The 16,486-nt window shown below is 31.7% G+C and overlaps 1 protein-coding gene across 3 annotated transcripts in view; it reads left to right on the top strand.

Moving 5' to 3' along the window:
• The window catches only part of LOC115880660 (anoctamin-10), a 79,421-nt gene extending 64,524 nt beyond the window's left edge, over nucleotides 1-14,897 (top strand). For all 3 annotated transcript variants that reach the window (XM_030897941.1, XM_030897942.1, XM_030897940.1), the window contains exons 11-12: nucleotides 2,794-3,042; nucleotides 14,665-14,897. In XM_030897941.1, coding sequence (XP_030753801.1) covers nucleotides 2,794-3,042; nucleotides 14,665-14,736 — 321 coding nt within the window. In that variant the 3' untranslated portion in view covers nucleotides 14,737-14,897. The remainder of the gene's footprint in view (nucleotides 1-2,793; nucleotides 3,043-14,664) is intronic.
• The last annotated feature ends 1,589 nt before the right edge of the window (nucleotides 14,898-16,486 follow it).

Raw genomic sequence — 16,486 nt, 5'->3', positions numbered from 1 at the left:
CTGGTGTGTGACCGAAGGAAATATATATTATATTTCAGAAATTTGCCTAAGGCTTAGCCCGATCCTGTCGTGTTAAGCCACACCCAAAATTCCAAACGCACGTGCTTTCATTAAGACTTGATTAAGGTTCGCAGAGCTTCAGCATTTGCCATAAGCAAATTGTTACAAAACCATATAGATTATATATCACTGTAATCACAAAACCTTAATCTATTTCCGTATTGTAACGGAATTTGAAATTATGGCTTTATTTTCGAGAAAATTTAGTCCAAATATACGGAAAATTTTGTTGATGTTTGATCATCAAAATCTTTAAAATAAAGAAGTTGTCTGAAAATGTGCTATAATACGGATATAGTATATATCCTTTATCTTTAATTTCCTTCTTCATTTGTGTAAAAATACCTTGTTCCACATCATTCCGTTAACATACTTAATACTTCCAGACACATTTTTAGATAAAGAATTTTTTTCTCTTACTCTGAACAATTTTCTATGTGCTAGCCGTTTCCTTAATAAGATCGCGGAAATTAGAGCGAGCGACCGCCTCTAAAGTTTGCAAAGTATTTCGTCGGGCGTCAGCTGGAAAAGTTAAAGATATCGGAGAAGGTTGGCAGGTAATTTTAGTGGAAAGAGAGTTGTTTTGCGCTTGTTGGGGTGCACGGTTGGGCAGTTTAATTTAACCGAACGGTTGTTGAGGTTTTTATATCTGATGATGTTTTAAATTTATCCTTTCTAATTTTTGCATTTTTTAAAATCCTCTTTTGTAGTAAAAAATATAACAGAAAATTTTAGCTAACCTCAATTTTGCTCTTTTTGTGACAGTACTATAGTCTGTCCAACGACAAGATCCTTGATCCAAGTGATAGATGTGTCTGTTATTTTAATTTCAAAGTAGTTTATTTTATTTTACAAAGAAATAAGTTGGTACAACTGGAACGCATAGCAGGAAATTAATAATTTAAAATTTGACTGATAATTGATTACCGTGTGATTACTTCAAAATATTGTGAAAAACACTGTGTAAAACTGAAAAAATGTAATCTAGTTATATTATTAAAAACAGTATATGTGTTAATACAAAACAAACAAGAACATCACACCACATACCAAAAAAAATAAAAAAAAAACTATTTCTTACTTTCAAGCTTCAAGAAACTTTCCGCATTTATTATTATATTTTTCAATGTAACTTTTCTACAAATACAAATTTGTAATATTCCACAGGACTAAATAAAACAAACTATTTTATTTATAATAACACTTACCAAATTTTATACCTTACCTAGAGGTTGATTAATTACTTATCTACGACGAGACGGTATAAAAACTTTATTAATGGTAACTATTGGTGTATAAGACTTTCTGCCTGGGCAGCGAGTATTAACTATAAACTGTGCTCTGGATCTACAGTTAATTTTTCATCGATTTTTTCTCCACTTGACTTCAAAAGACACAAAACACACGTAATAACACGAATCAAAATGCATCATCTTCCAAAACGCAAATATTTGACATAAGTTGACACAAAATTATAACCTATAATTTAGCAAGACTTTAACAAGTCTCAAAAATCTAAAGTCGAGTTCATACGTGTCGGCGTCCGTTTGTCGATCATCGTTTCGTCAAACCAATAAAATTGAAATACGATCTGTCATTTTTGAAATAAACCAATAAAACTGGTTATAATTAAACCCATCCATAGTTAACTTAAAAAATATTAGAAACTTTTTTTTAGTAAAATAAATAAATTGGTATGGGACGTCATCTGCTTTTCTTCTGTCATCGTCTGTCGAAATCTTACATGAGAAAAAAAAAACAGAGTATATACAAGGTGAATCGTGAGTTAAAATATTTTCATGTTTTGAAAGATCTCGATAAAAGAAACACATTTTCTCTTAACCATTTTTTCTAGGTCTAAAATAGCTGAGTTATTTCTACCTTGAAAATTAAAAAAAAATGTTTTTTTTTGGATTTTCAGAGCCACTGGGTTTTCGTTTGGTTTAAATTTAATCTTCCTACCTGTGTTTTGCCATATTATGAAGATACTATGTTTTTTAACTGAAAATTTAAAAAAATCCACGAATTTTTTTTTGCAAAAATCCTTATGAGACGTTTTCCTGGAACAACAATTTCCAATTATGGTGCAGCCTCCCTCACATATTTAGATACTCTCTTGGTAGTTGGGCCCATTTTGTGGTCTATTGTTGGCTATGCGGGCTCAAGTTATCCCTACTAATTTCTTAATATCATGATCCCATTTCAGGTTTGATCTTCCTCTAGGTGTCTTTATTGCTCGTGGGTATAATGCTGTAATTTTTGTTGTCCATCTGTTGTCCATCCTTTTTGTCAGGTGTCCTGTCTATTGCCACTTGACGGATTTAATTCTGTGGGGAATCTATTACCTGGGTCGTTTATCGTATCTACTCTATTCTTTTACGGTCTCTCCTGGGTATTCCCAGCATATTTCGTTCCATTGAGCATTGTGCGACCTACAGCTTCCTTCGAATTATAGATTATGAAATTTTGGTATACCTGAAATGGAAAATCTATTGAACGGTATATTATACTCCTTCTATTTAAAAAAGTACAGATTTAGTTTAAATAAAAATAAAATTATAATATTTGAATCTTTTCAGATCTACGAAAAACAAAATGTGGGTATATTTTGTAAAAAAAAGTTTGGAGTATGTCAAGTAAGAGACCTGGTATAGCGCTTTTGAATATTTGATCACCCTGTATATGCATAAGATCTCTGAAACAGGTTATATAATCATTATTTTTTAATTACAGAGATCCTTCGAAGTCCTTGGAGGTCTATCCATCATGACGAACTGTGGCGTGTTGTACTTAAGTCCCGATGTAAGAATGCTGCTTCCCGATTGGTCAGAAGTTCGGATCCTCCTGTTGTTCATATGCCTGGCTCAATTTTTATTGGGTGTTAGATATTTTCTACACATCGGCATATCCGACAAACCAGAATGGGTCAGGGTAGCTCTAGCGAGGAAAAATTACGAGTCGAGACAGGCTCTTAAGTTTGAGGTAAGTCTGTTTTGTTCCATGCTATATACAGGGTTGAGTTTTAAGTAAGTACAAATATTTTAGGATGGTATATTTCGATCCTAGGAACACATTTATGAGGCTTTTTCACAAAAAAAATTATTATCGTGCATTTTATTTATATTTTCCTGTATATTTTAAAAAACGTTTTAGAACTGCCTGTTCACCGCAAATTTTCCCCGGTATAATGTCTTAACCTCTGATATTGCCATGGTTACGGCTTTACTCTATGGTTACCGCACTAAAAGGGATGTAAATATAGAAAAAAATCCAGTCGCTTTCAACATTTTTTAAAAATAAATCAATTTTTTTTAATTTACACACTTGAATAATTCGGTTATTTTGGACTTATATAATTGGTTATTTTGAAAAAAAAACGTCAAAGAGACTATACGTTTCTTTTATCGAGATCTACCAGCACTGAAAATATTTGCACTAATCACCGTAGACTCACCCTGTATAATAGTAAAATTTAATGTTAGATAGAGCTGAAAAATTGATATTTTTAGAAAAATTGTATTTTAATGTTGTTATGTTTCAACAAACCCTAGGAAACCGAATTTGGTCCCTTGATTTATTTATATAGAAAAATTTATTTGTAAAAAAAAATATAACACACATGTATTGCATACGTTCTATACAGCGTATTACTAAGTAAATCTAAAAAGTGTACTTAAGAATAACGCATTTTAATTAGTAGAATACGTTACAACAATTAAACGGCAACAATAATTTAACGTTAACGGCAATTGCACGTAGAGTACGTGCAATTGCCAAGTTATTATTATTATAGAAATAGATCTGTATAATATTGATATCACTTTAAAAGCTGATACATAAATGATTAGATAGAAATATATAACCATGTTGTTGTATAGATGCGTCCTTAGACACTATAACTAAAATAATTGACTTGGATTTAGATGTGATCTCACAACTTTTTGCAGTACAAGAACTGCCTTGTGAGAATTTGCATTTTTTACATTTTATGTTTTTAATTGGATTCATAATATACGACTAACCAGAGTAAATAATTTAATACATAAAATACGTTATCGAACAGAATGATACATAATACTCACTTTACTACAAATCCGAAATATAAACTTTCATAAACGGCTCAATTATAAATACGTCCAATCTCTACATCATAATATTATTACTGAAACGTTTTATTGACATAAGAGACAATATAATGCAAATATTTCCATTTTATCAAACGCCGCTTGAGAGCTAGAAATCTCTGCAATAAAACCGTAACATTTTTATTAGATTCGTATCTGAAAGCTTCCATGCAAATACTTCTGCATCTGCTTTTCAAAAGAATCGTAAGAGTTGCTTTCTTGTGGTTTCGCTAAAGATGCACATATAATATCGATTTTGTCTGGAAGCGATTTTGTACATGCGATGATAGATATTATTGCGACATCGTTTTTCGTTTTAATCTTTGCTAGTCGTAAAGGAATAAAAGAAATAATTTTAATTTATTTGAAACGCTGTGATGATGCCGTGAAAAGTAAATATCAAATAGAGGGTGTTTCATTATGACACTGGATCTATTTTATTTTTAAGTATATTTTAAATTATTGATATAGTATGTCCAACGACAGAATCCTTCACAGTGATAGATGTGTCTGTCATTTTAATTTCAAAGTAGTTGGTTAGGTTAGGTTGTTATTTTCCAAAGAAATTAAGTTGGTACAATTGGAATACAAAACGGTAAATTATTATAATTTTAAAATTTTAGTGACAAATGAGTATCAAAATATTATGAAAAAAACTGTATATAACTGAAAATATTTAGAAAAATATTTTAGGATTATATAGGGTGGTTCAAAAAAGTGTGAGTGGATCGGGATGATTTTTTTTAAATGGAACATCCTGTATATTATTGCATTTTTGGCTTCCTTTCGGACTATTTTACATAATCCTAAGATATGAGTAAATATATTTCGATAGTTTCAGAGATAATAAACAAATAAAAAATATATATTTTTGAGCCTTTTAAAAAAACTAATAAAAATACAAGAACTGCCCTAAAATCAAAACTGTATTAGGTATTTACTTTAGATGATCTGTACTTACTTTGCTATAAATACAGGGTGTCCCAGAAATAAGTGCAAGTATTTTAAGGGGTGGTAGATCTCGATAAAAGAAACATATTTTCTCTTTATCGTTTTTCAAGTAAGTCCAAAATAACGGAGTAACGGATTTTACTTTAAAAATTTACAAAAAAAAAAATTCCTAAAATTTTGAGAACCACTGGATCTTTTCTGAATTTTCTTTTTTGTAAATTTAATCTAATACCTATGTTGTCATACTATCAAGAAAATATGTTTTTAAACTAAAAACTAAAAAAGTTTCAATTTTTTTTTTAAAAAGTTGCGAATTTTCAAAATTTTTTTTTCGTGAAAAAAAACCTCATAGGCGTGTTTTTGGGGTTGAACTATACTACCAGTTAAAATACTTGGACTTATTTCTGGAACACCCTGTATAGTAATCGTAAATCATAGAGGATGTTCAAAATTCTAGGCTATAGTAGTAAACTTTAAAGTAAACGTGAAAATAAACTTTTTAGAATATAAAATAATTTCTTACATAGTTTTTTCGTTCTTTTCGTTAGTTTTTAATGGAACACCTTGTATATTATTTTTTCAGTAGGTGAAGAATTAAAAAATGAACATTTTTTGTATTTTATATGGCATTTTTCACAGTAAGTAAATTTTTAACAAAGCCAGCCAATGATTTTTCTCTTTTATTTTACCGTTGAAAGAGCCATATGAAATAATGATACGTGTATCTGCGAAACCATTAAAATTTTTAAAACACTTTAAATACAAAAAGTATTCATTTTCTTATGAGTAGAATAGTAAGTAGAATAGTAACTAGAATAATAATTATTCTACCTTTATTAGATAACTAGCGTGTATGTTCGCGTCGAATTACTCATTTGTAATGGTGATGATAAAGTAAAGCAAGAATTTCCATTAACATACAAACTGGATAAAATGTTCTCACATTTATGTCAGCATGAGAAAAAACAATATGGCGCTATTATTATATAACTTGATAATATTTGAGGGGTAGAAAGAATTTGACTTTCGAAAAATCCGTTTGCCAAAAATATGCTTTTTACGTCAAGCAGTTTAAGCAGAATCGTGGTTAAGAAATTGCCCAACTTTTTTGAACACCCTGTATGATTTTTTAAAAAATTTCAAAATATGTAAAAAAAAACAAATAAATTATGTTTGTCCAAGCGTTTTCCCGAAAGACTAACCGTTTTATAAATAACAAATATTGTAATATTTGAGGGGCGTTTTCACCCTCTTGGAATTTGAGATTCGAGAAACCCCTCCTTCTACACCCCACAGTCAATCCTTTTGCCTTGCGTTTTTGCTTTAAACGTCAAGCAGTTTAAGCAGAATCGTGATTACTCAATGGTCATATTTTATGAAACACCTTGTATAGATTTATAAAAAAATTTAAAATATGTAAAACAACAAAATAAAATATTCGTGTTTAAGAGTTTTTCCGAAAAACTCACCGGCTTTTATATAAAAAATATTTTAATATTTGATTGATAGTTTCACCCCCTTAGAATTTGAGTTTCGAAAAATCCGTTCTTATCGAACATCTACACCCTAAAGTCAATCTGTTTTCCAAAAATCAGTTTTTTACGTCAATTATGTCAAGCGCTTTAAGCAGGATCGTGATTAATCAATGACCAGATTTTTCGAAACACCCTGTATACATTTTTAAAAAATCTTAAAATATGTAAAAAAACAAAATAAAATATACGTGTTTAAGCGTTTTTTTCGGAAACTCGGCCGTTTTTTAAATAAAAAATATTGTAATATTTGAGGGGTGGTTTCACCCTCTTGGAACTGGAATTTCGAAAAATCCCTTTTTATCGAACCTCTACACCCTAGAATCAACCTGTATGCCAAGATTGACCTTCTTACGTTGAGTGGTTTGAGCAGGATCCTGATTAATCAGTATGTCAGTCACTTAAGGATTTTATATATTAGTATAGATTATTATCTAATAAAAAAATAATATACAGGGTTTTCCATTTAAAAAAAAATAATCCCGATCCACTCATACTTTTTTGAGCCACCCTATAGAAGTTAAAATATTTTCCTGAGATGTATCTTCGTACAGACTTTAGGTTTGCACTTAAATAAAATATTCAAGTGTTTTATTCTTGGAGCTACAGTACTCACTATCGCCAGACCCTGTATAAACCCATCCTTTCTAATATTTTTTAAGTTAACTTTAAACTTTTTTGTGAAATAAATGGATTCGTATGGATGTGTCTGCTTTGTTTTCTGTCATCTTCTGTCAAAATCTTTCCTGAATCATTAAATAGAGTATACTAAAATAGAAGTTTTAAATTATCGATATAAGCTGTAAAAATTTGACACCCTTCATGATATATTCAAAAAAAGAAATGGGAAATATTTAAAACCGACAGAAGTGGCATCGGCATTGAATCGGTGCCAGACAAAATCGATGCCATTCATTTTTCATCGCAACCACCTGGCAGCAACTTCATCAAATCCACGTCAATGGCTGACGCGGACCGTTTCAATGCGAACCTAATAAAAGTCTTTTGTTGTACTTTTGGATGAAGCGGGCGGATCAAAAGGGGACGAAACGTACTCGCCGCTGAAATCTCTTCAATATTTTAGGATAAGCGTCGATGGAAATGTAAAGCTAATTCTATTATTGGCCTGAATGGAACATTGACAGCTGACGATTAAAAACGAATATTTTATTATTAAGCAGAATTTTTTCTACTTTAATTAAAACCCTATGTCCAATAATATTGAACATAATATATACAAGATGTTTCAAAATATTCTAAAAAGTGCTATCTGTTATAGTGAGATCCCTAACGTAAAATAGTTTAGCTACTTACTTACTGCCAATGTCGCTGACGAGTATTTGACACGCATCAGAAGATAGTTATGCAGGGTGTCTCCTTTCATGAGCTTCTCTGTGTCTGGAAAGCCCGATACGTGATGTTATCTCTCTTCCGTACTCCGGACATTCAAAATATCATTACTTTGTTGCCGCTTTACTTTTTGGATGTTGTTGTTAACTGAGTTTACAATTGTTCTCAATTGCGTTCTATTGTACGCTGCTTCTACCCACTGATTCTGTATGCTTATCCTTTTTAAGTTTACGTTGGAAATATCCTTGTACCTTTTGAGTTATACGCCCGGTGTCCTCTCACCGTCTACCAGCTTGTCGTAAAGAAGAGATTTTGGTGGGCCATTTTCTTACATTCTGCAAATGTGACCAGCCCACCTTTAGCGGGATTTAGTAATCATGACTTCAGTGCTCCCGTAGCTAGCTTTTTCAAGAACCGATACGTTTGAGACATGATGGAACCATTTGATCCTTAATAGTTGTCAAAGATGTTGCAACTTGTTTAATGCGATCATGTGCCGGCGCGGCGGTACGTCATCGGCACCCAGGTTTCGCTTCCATATAACATGGTGGGGATTATTACTGCTCGGTACACTGCAAGGCTTATGACAGCATACCATTAAATAAATTGTGGAAAACGTTGGAAATAACTAATATCAATATCAACTTACTCAAAGTAGTTTAGAATATATACCCAGAACACCACTGCTAGAATATAAATACGAGACTCATTGTCAGAAAACATAAAAATTACAAAAGGTATCAAGCGGGGATGTTGCCTATACTATTCAAAATATACCTGCAACAAACACTAAAAAATGGTTGCTAAAATGTAGAGGAATGGCAATCCCCCTAATAAACGATTACACTCTATACACCCTATTTTTTTCGGACGACCAAGATAATCCTAGCCCAAAACCACGAAGACCTTGAGTACATGGCAAGGAAGTTGATAGAAGAGTATAAGAAATGGAGTTTGGAGGTAAATATTACAAAAACTGAATGTATGACTGTAGAGGGGGCATAAGAGAACATAGTCTTAGAGGATGGAAGAGTGATAAAAAACTGTGACAAATATAAATAACTTGTTACTTGTATCCTTTAATTTGTATTATGCTGAATCGATAAATATTCTTGTATCGCGGCATACAAAACGAATCTTATTGCACTAAAATCACTAATTTGGTATCACTTTATTTTCGTACAGCTCACGTGAGATGTCACTATAAATTTAAAAAACTTGTAACACCACACCACATCTGGTGTTACAAATTTTTTTACGAAGGCCGAAAGGCCCAATACTTAATAGAAATCATTTGTTATTATGCAGTTTCTTAGAGATTTTAATGTGCAGAATATTTAATATAAAATTAGTAATATTTTAAAAATAACCCAGCATACATTATGGTATTATACTGAGCAAAAAAAAATCATAGTTTCTAAGACAAATATTTAAGAATTATTAATTTCAAAATAGTATATTATTGTGTGGCTGTTTTTCACGCGGATGAAGTTTATGTTTAGCGAGTGTCATAAATCATCCAAGTGAATAACTGCCATTAGATGCGAGTAGAATACTATACTTTATCCAGGACTATCAAAAAAAAATAGTTAATAATAATAAGTTTTTATTTTTAAAAAACAACTTTTGAAACCCCCCATAGATGAATACAAAAAACAACATTGAAAACGTCAAATTTTTAAATCAAATTTTAGAATGCAAAAAGTGACATTTAAAACTTCAAATTTTTAAATCGAATTTTAGAGTAGAAAATGAGGGAATTTTAACATTGTTTCTTCGTAATGGTGTTTAATAATTTGTTTACATGTCGAGATATAACATGAGAGACGTATTAAAAAGGAAAAAATATTTTAAAAATCTTATGACAAGAAAAGCAACTTTTGGAACACCCCATAGATGAATGCAAAAAGTGACATTAAAAACTTCAAATTTTTAAATTTAATTTTAGAGTAGAAAATTAGGGAATTTTAACATTTTCTCTTCATAATGGTATTTAATATTTTGTTTACATGGCGAGATACTTAATACAGGGTGGCCCATCGAAAACGTTCCGCAAGGCATAACGGCTAAGGTATTCTTTTTTTTCAAAAAATCCAAAAACACATCAATTTTGTTTGTGAGGGGGACAACTTTTGCCCCAAAAATGATTGCAAAATCGTCAACCCTCTAAGCGGGGGTGTCATCCCCCAACTTTTTTCAAATGGGAAGGGGGGTCAAGTAGCGCCGCAATGAAAAGAGCTTTCTATTCTCTATATTTCCCCGCATCGTTTTTGAAAATCGGTCGAGTCATTGAGAAAATATGAAGGATTGAAATTTGAAAAGTTTATTTAAACATTTATCAGAGTAAATGATAAGAATAAATTCCTTCGACTAATTTGAGTTTTTTTCTTATTATTTCTAGATGTTTACGCATTTTTTCACTTGCCACAAGGTTGAACGATCAGGTGCGGTAGTTGCTAGATAGCTGTTCTGTGACTTGTGCGTTGAAGTTCTTCTCAATATCGTTAAACTGACCTAGAATAGAATTTCCAGAAATACCAGCCCACATGTTCAATTTCTGAGGGTTTTTTTGTGTGCACCTCGTGAAAAACCCTGGGGTTGTCCTCAGCCGGGTACCGACAGTTGTGCTGATTAACTACACCGTTCAAAAAGAAAATACACTCATCTGAAATACACACATTAAATTGGAAATTATTATTATTCGCCACTCGTTCACTCATAGTTTCACAAAATTGCAAGCGATCAAAATCGTCTTCGTTGTGTTTTTGTACCAACTGAATTTTGTACGGATGGAACTTGTTTTTTTTTTAATATCCTTTTGACACTTGTACAATTCATGCCGGTCTCATTGGCTAATTTTCTTGTACTCAGCGTACTATCCATGGGAACTTGCAATACGAATACCTCCATAGCTTCATTTACTACAGAATTTTCCTTCTGCCTCTTTTTATTCATAACGGAACCAGTTTCGCGAAATTTTGCTACTAACTCGCGAACAATTTTGCCATAAAGGTGTTTGTCAGGATGGCGTTCATTGAATATCTGCGCAAACCGATTGCCACATTCATTATTTTTCAAAATAAAGTTCGATTATATCCACTGTTTCTGCAAGTGAGTACACCATAATTGTTAAAAAGTTTAACGATATTGAGAAGAACTTCAACGCACAAGTCACAGAACAGCTATCTAGCAACTACCGCACCTGATCACTCAACCTTGTGGCAAGTGAAAAAATGCGTAAACATCTAGAAATAAAAAAAAACCCAAATTGGTCGAAGGAATTTATCCTTATCATTAACTCTGATAAATGTTTAAATAAACTTTTCAAATTTCAATCCTTCATATTTTCTCAATGACTCGACCGATTTTTAAAAACGAAGCGGGAAAGTATAGAGAATAAAAAGCCCTTTTCATTGCGGTACTACTTGACCCCCCTTCCCATTTGAAAAAAGTTGGGGGATGACACCCCCGCTTAGAGGGTTGAAGATTTTGCAAACATTTTTGGGGCAAACGTTGTCCCCTTCATAAACAAAATTGACGTGTTTTTGAATTTTGAAATTTTTTTTTGGCTTTGAAAAAAAATTACCCTGGCCGTTATGCCTTGCGGAACGTTTTCTATGGGCCACCCTGTATTATGATATTATGGCATCTTAGAGAAAATCTACCGAAAAATCTACTAAAAATTGTTAATTTCAAAAACAGATTTCAACCGACTAATTAATGTAAATTCACGTAATAAAATAGAAAAATTGTAGTAAGGCAATTACAGACAAGATCAATATTATACATTTTTCGGCAAAACCGCCAGAAAGCAATTCAATCAGGTTTCTGTCAATAACGGATGCAAAGCGTATTCGCGTTCGACCTTTTCAATGGCAGTTCAATAAAAGTCTTTTGTTGTACTTTTGGATGGAGTTCGACAACGCTCCAGGTTAGGAATACGAGGAACGTATGGGAATATCGCCGGTATTTCGCGGCGTACGGGCGATGGAAATGCGGGGTTAATTCTATTATTCTTCGCAATAGAATAGAATATATTGGAAGGGAGCATTTAAAACGAATAATTTTAGGTCGCAGGACATGAAAAATCCATTTCTGATCTTGCTCGAAGATATATTATAAGAAATGCGGATCGTGTAACATTATATTGTGAAAAAAATGTCTATTATCTGACAAACGGATCTGAAGCAGCGACAGGAATGCGGACAAAAAGTATGGATGTTGTCAAGTTTAACTATGCAAAAGCAAAATTGCTCGATATTACCTGCAAATTTAATATATTTCTAGTCCAGTCCAGCATACATAATTATACAAGGTGAGTGTTAAATTAGTGCAAACATTTTTAGCACTGATATATCTCGATAAAAGAAACATCTTTTTTACCGTTTTCCAAATAAATCCAAAATAACCGAGTTATTACATTGAAATTTTACTAAAAAAATCACTTTTTGCTAAAATTTTGAGAGCCACTAGACATTTTCTGGGTTTTCTTCCTTGTAAATGTAATCTATGTTGCCATATTATCAAGAAATTATGGTTTTTAACTAAAAAGTAAAAAAAATCCAAAATTTTTTTCAGAAAATTCCAAATTTTCTGAAATTTCTGATTTTTTTTGCGAAAAAAACTTCATAATTGTGATTCTGTGGTCGAAATATACTACCCCTAAAAATATTTGCACTTATTTAAGACTCAACCTGTATATACCTAGGTATAGTAAGTATTTCAACATAGTTCTTGTTGTTAAATATATGTATATTTATTTAGTTAACTGGTTTCTTTCTTTCTGTCTATTATAAAAGCTAAATATTTCCTAAGATATCAACCGCTTCGGGCGAGTCAGCCGCTGAGAAAATTAGAAATTGATAACAAATGCTAAATAAATGTATATAAAAAACTTAATGTAATATGTATTAAAAAAATTGGGCCCAGTTCGTGTGATTTGCATTTTAAGTTCTAACTATATGGAAAGGTATACAGATTATGTTTGCTCATATTATGTACAGTTTTTATCATATTGAAAAGGTCAAATTTATTTTAAATCTTGAAAAAATAAAAAAGACAGTTCTTTGATTTTATAAATACAACTTTATTGATATACAGTGTGCCCACGAAATAAATTGACACGAAGAGGAAAAAATCAGTTTTATTTTAATACAAAAAGTCAACCGATATAACCACCCGGTATAACATCCGGCGGCAATTCGCGGCAGCCAGTGGCAATTAATTTATATGCAATATACTTTAAGCAACAAGTATTATCATGCCGTTTAAGAGGATTTGGAAGGGAAAGTAGTTAAAAGTCTTAAAGAGTAACATGCAAAAATGTAAAAATACTACTTTTATTGCCTTTAAATAAACTGCCGTAAACTAATATTACTTAGGTTTAATTAAGTGCAAAAAAGAAAAAACAGTTCTTTCTACCTTCTTTTCGAACGTCCATTACAGAAAAGGCAACAGCTTTTATCAATTTTAATAAAATAGGTAATTAATTGGCGTTATCAGAAAACTGTTTATGTCAGCTTGATACCAGTAACAAAAATGTGACTTTTCTAATAAAAAAAGCGCTACACTAGGCTTATTTGATTTTGTTATTTATTATGTATCGTTTACAGGGGAATATAAGAAAAGTATTAGCAACAGTTTCATGGAAACATTTTGAAATTAATATTTCTAAGTAATGACCAATCTGGGAACCACTATGATCCCGACGTCAACCAATCTAATTGAAGGAAATACTTGCATGTTTCGTTACCATATGGTAGCCATGCGCATAATGCTTTCCTATTGGCTAGTGCCCAAGGGTATTTATTTAACAGGTTGCCTCGTAACTTTGGACCAATCACAGTAGTTGGCGCGATTACGTCAGCTAACGGGACATTTAAAATAACTGTTAACAAAATGTTTAATAGTAATAACAATTACCCACAAGCTAAATTGTTTTTCTATAAAGTCTATATATTTTTTTCAAATTTTGCTGACATTTAACATTTTTAAGCAATGTTTGTATTCGAAAAAAAAATAGTTTTAGCTTTTTACCATATTAAAATATCGCAAGCTAGTCGAAATAATTTATTATACATATACATCACACAACAAAAACAATATTGAGCATTATAGGCTGTTACAGGTAGGAATAATCTCTATTTCTAAGGAAAATTTGATAAATAATTTTAAAAAAACTCTCTAGTTTATCAATTATTATACGTTAAGTACACTGAAACTAAAAAAAATATAGTATGCCCACTAAAACTGTCCTATAATCCACTGACATGCATTTAATACACGGAAAACATTCAGAAAACAATGTAAAATTATTTGTAAACGAGCTGAAAACTGCTGGCTACCAGACGATGACGCGCAATATGGCGGCTAATGTCAAGTTACCAGGCAACCTGTTTAATTTAATAACCTTATCATAAATTATCAATAACCGCATCCCCAATTTTATGCCTCTCCCTGGAAATAGTTGAAGTATTGACTAGTATTGAACTATTCAGTGGCGTATTGTATTTTAGGCAGTTAGCTATTGTATAGTCTTGAACATTGTTCTACCATCAATATTTTCATTGAAATGATATTTGTATAATTTTATTTATTTCAGATTTGTTTATGCTATATTTTATTATTATATGTATTTTTTCTTCTAGCGATCCCAAAGAAATAAGAAGATACTTTATCGATTTAGAACCATCCATGGAACACCAGCACGTAGACATTAATTCTCAAAAATGTGTCTATGAAATCATAAATGTATAAAAATATAACTAACGTTAATATAAATTTTCTATAACGCTTTGTACTGAATTTTTTTCTGTAAGTTCTGAAATTATTAAACAATAATGCTTATATTTGTTATGTTTGAAATAAATATTGAAAGTTATGCATAATTTTTTCATCTGCAGAATCTAAGCTACGTAAAATTTACACTTTACCATGTTAAAAAAATTGCTAAAAAGAGTGCTACTGATAAACCTAAATTGAACCCAGTCGTAATAAAATACCTTCACGGTCTGGTTAATTTTGATCGTATAGTCCTTTCCATATATGATACCAATTAATCATTTAGTTACGTTTTTGGTTTAAATAAATAATTTTATGATTCTTTAAAAAAAAAGCTTAAAAATGTTTACTAAAAGACCTTGCAGTCGACCATTGTTCTTTTTAGAACATCTTTTAGTGCAAAGTGTACAAGATAGCTTAATAACCGTAAAAAAACTCATCGCTATTTTATACCCCTTAAGTGCTGTTAAGAAGGTGAGTTTTTGATGTAAATAATAACTGTTTGTATATTTTTAATTAATTTATTTTTGTTTCCTAAAATATTTTGATTAAAAGAAAATAGGTAAAAGTAGGCAACGGTGTGCCGGTCAAGTTTAATCACGTGACTAAAAGTTTATTTGATAATAACTTTAAGTCTTCTTATTCAGCGTATTAATTTTATATAAAATTCTTTGCCGCAAATCAATTACCCCCGTTAAATACTCTCATCTATGGCGATAATTCGATTCTGTGGCACGTCTCCAATAGCTAGGTGACTGCTACATCTATCTATTCGTTTCGATATTAATTTTCTCGGCGACCAATCGAACGGCGGCAAGAGATTTGCCCGAAATAAGCTCGGAGATGAATTCTTCGACTTGATTAATAATATTCCGGCCGGTGAATTACTTGAGGGATTAGTTATCATCCGGCTCAGGAGCGGAATTTAAAAGTTACGTGAGCGCACATTTATTGGCAATTTTTCATTAAAATTCCCAGATTTATTTTGGTTGCTTTTTATAATCGAGTAGTTATATAAAATTGTCTGTCTAAGTAATACAATATTATCCAGAAATTTTACGATAAAGTTTGCTTGAAACTAAAAGGATCTCGGACTTCCATTGTCTTTTTTTTTATTAACACAACGGTCAGCAAAAAGTTGGGTGCAGTCAATCCACGTGAAGTTGTCCACTTGAAAGGCCTGCATTGGTGCGTTTTATCAGTGGTTGCCATATCGTAGATATTTCCGTACTAGAATTCCTAAAAATTATATTATTGTTTGTCATAAAAACTGCTTCTTTAAATTTACGCTTTTTCCAGTGAGGTTTCCTGTGGACAACCCGAGCTTCAGACCACTTTCTATTGTGCTGTTTTGACCAAACATGGTGAGCAATACCTGACTTCATTGTTTCACTTTTTTGTACATGTTTTTTGTGCTCGCGAAGTCATACATTTAGAGGACGTTTAGTCTCTCCAATATATGACTCACCACATTTACAAGGTACCTGATAGATGCGCTCTTTCTCTTGTTTCAATGATTCCGGCCTTGTTTTTGTTAGGACACTTCTTAGAGTCGATCTAGATTTGAAGACAGTTTTAATGTTATACTTTTTGGCTATTCGCCTTATCTTTTCTGACGTTCCTTTCACATATGGAATAGTCAAGAGAGAGGTAAAGCATCCTCCTTAGGTCGATGAACCACAAGTTGAT

Source organism: Sitophilus oryzae, unplaced genomic scaffold, assembly GCF_002938485.1.
Source record: "Sitophilus oryzae breed Bouriz unplaced genomic scaffold, Soryzae_2.0 scaffold_1640_pilon_pilon, whole genome shotgun sequence".
Lineage (NCBI taxonomy): Eukaryota > Metazoa > Arthropoda > Insecta > Coleoptera > Curculionidae > Sitophilus > Sitophilus oryzae.
The sequence above is the reverse complement of the archived record's forward strand: the minus strand, read 5'-3'. Positions and strand labels throughout refer to the sequence as shown.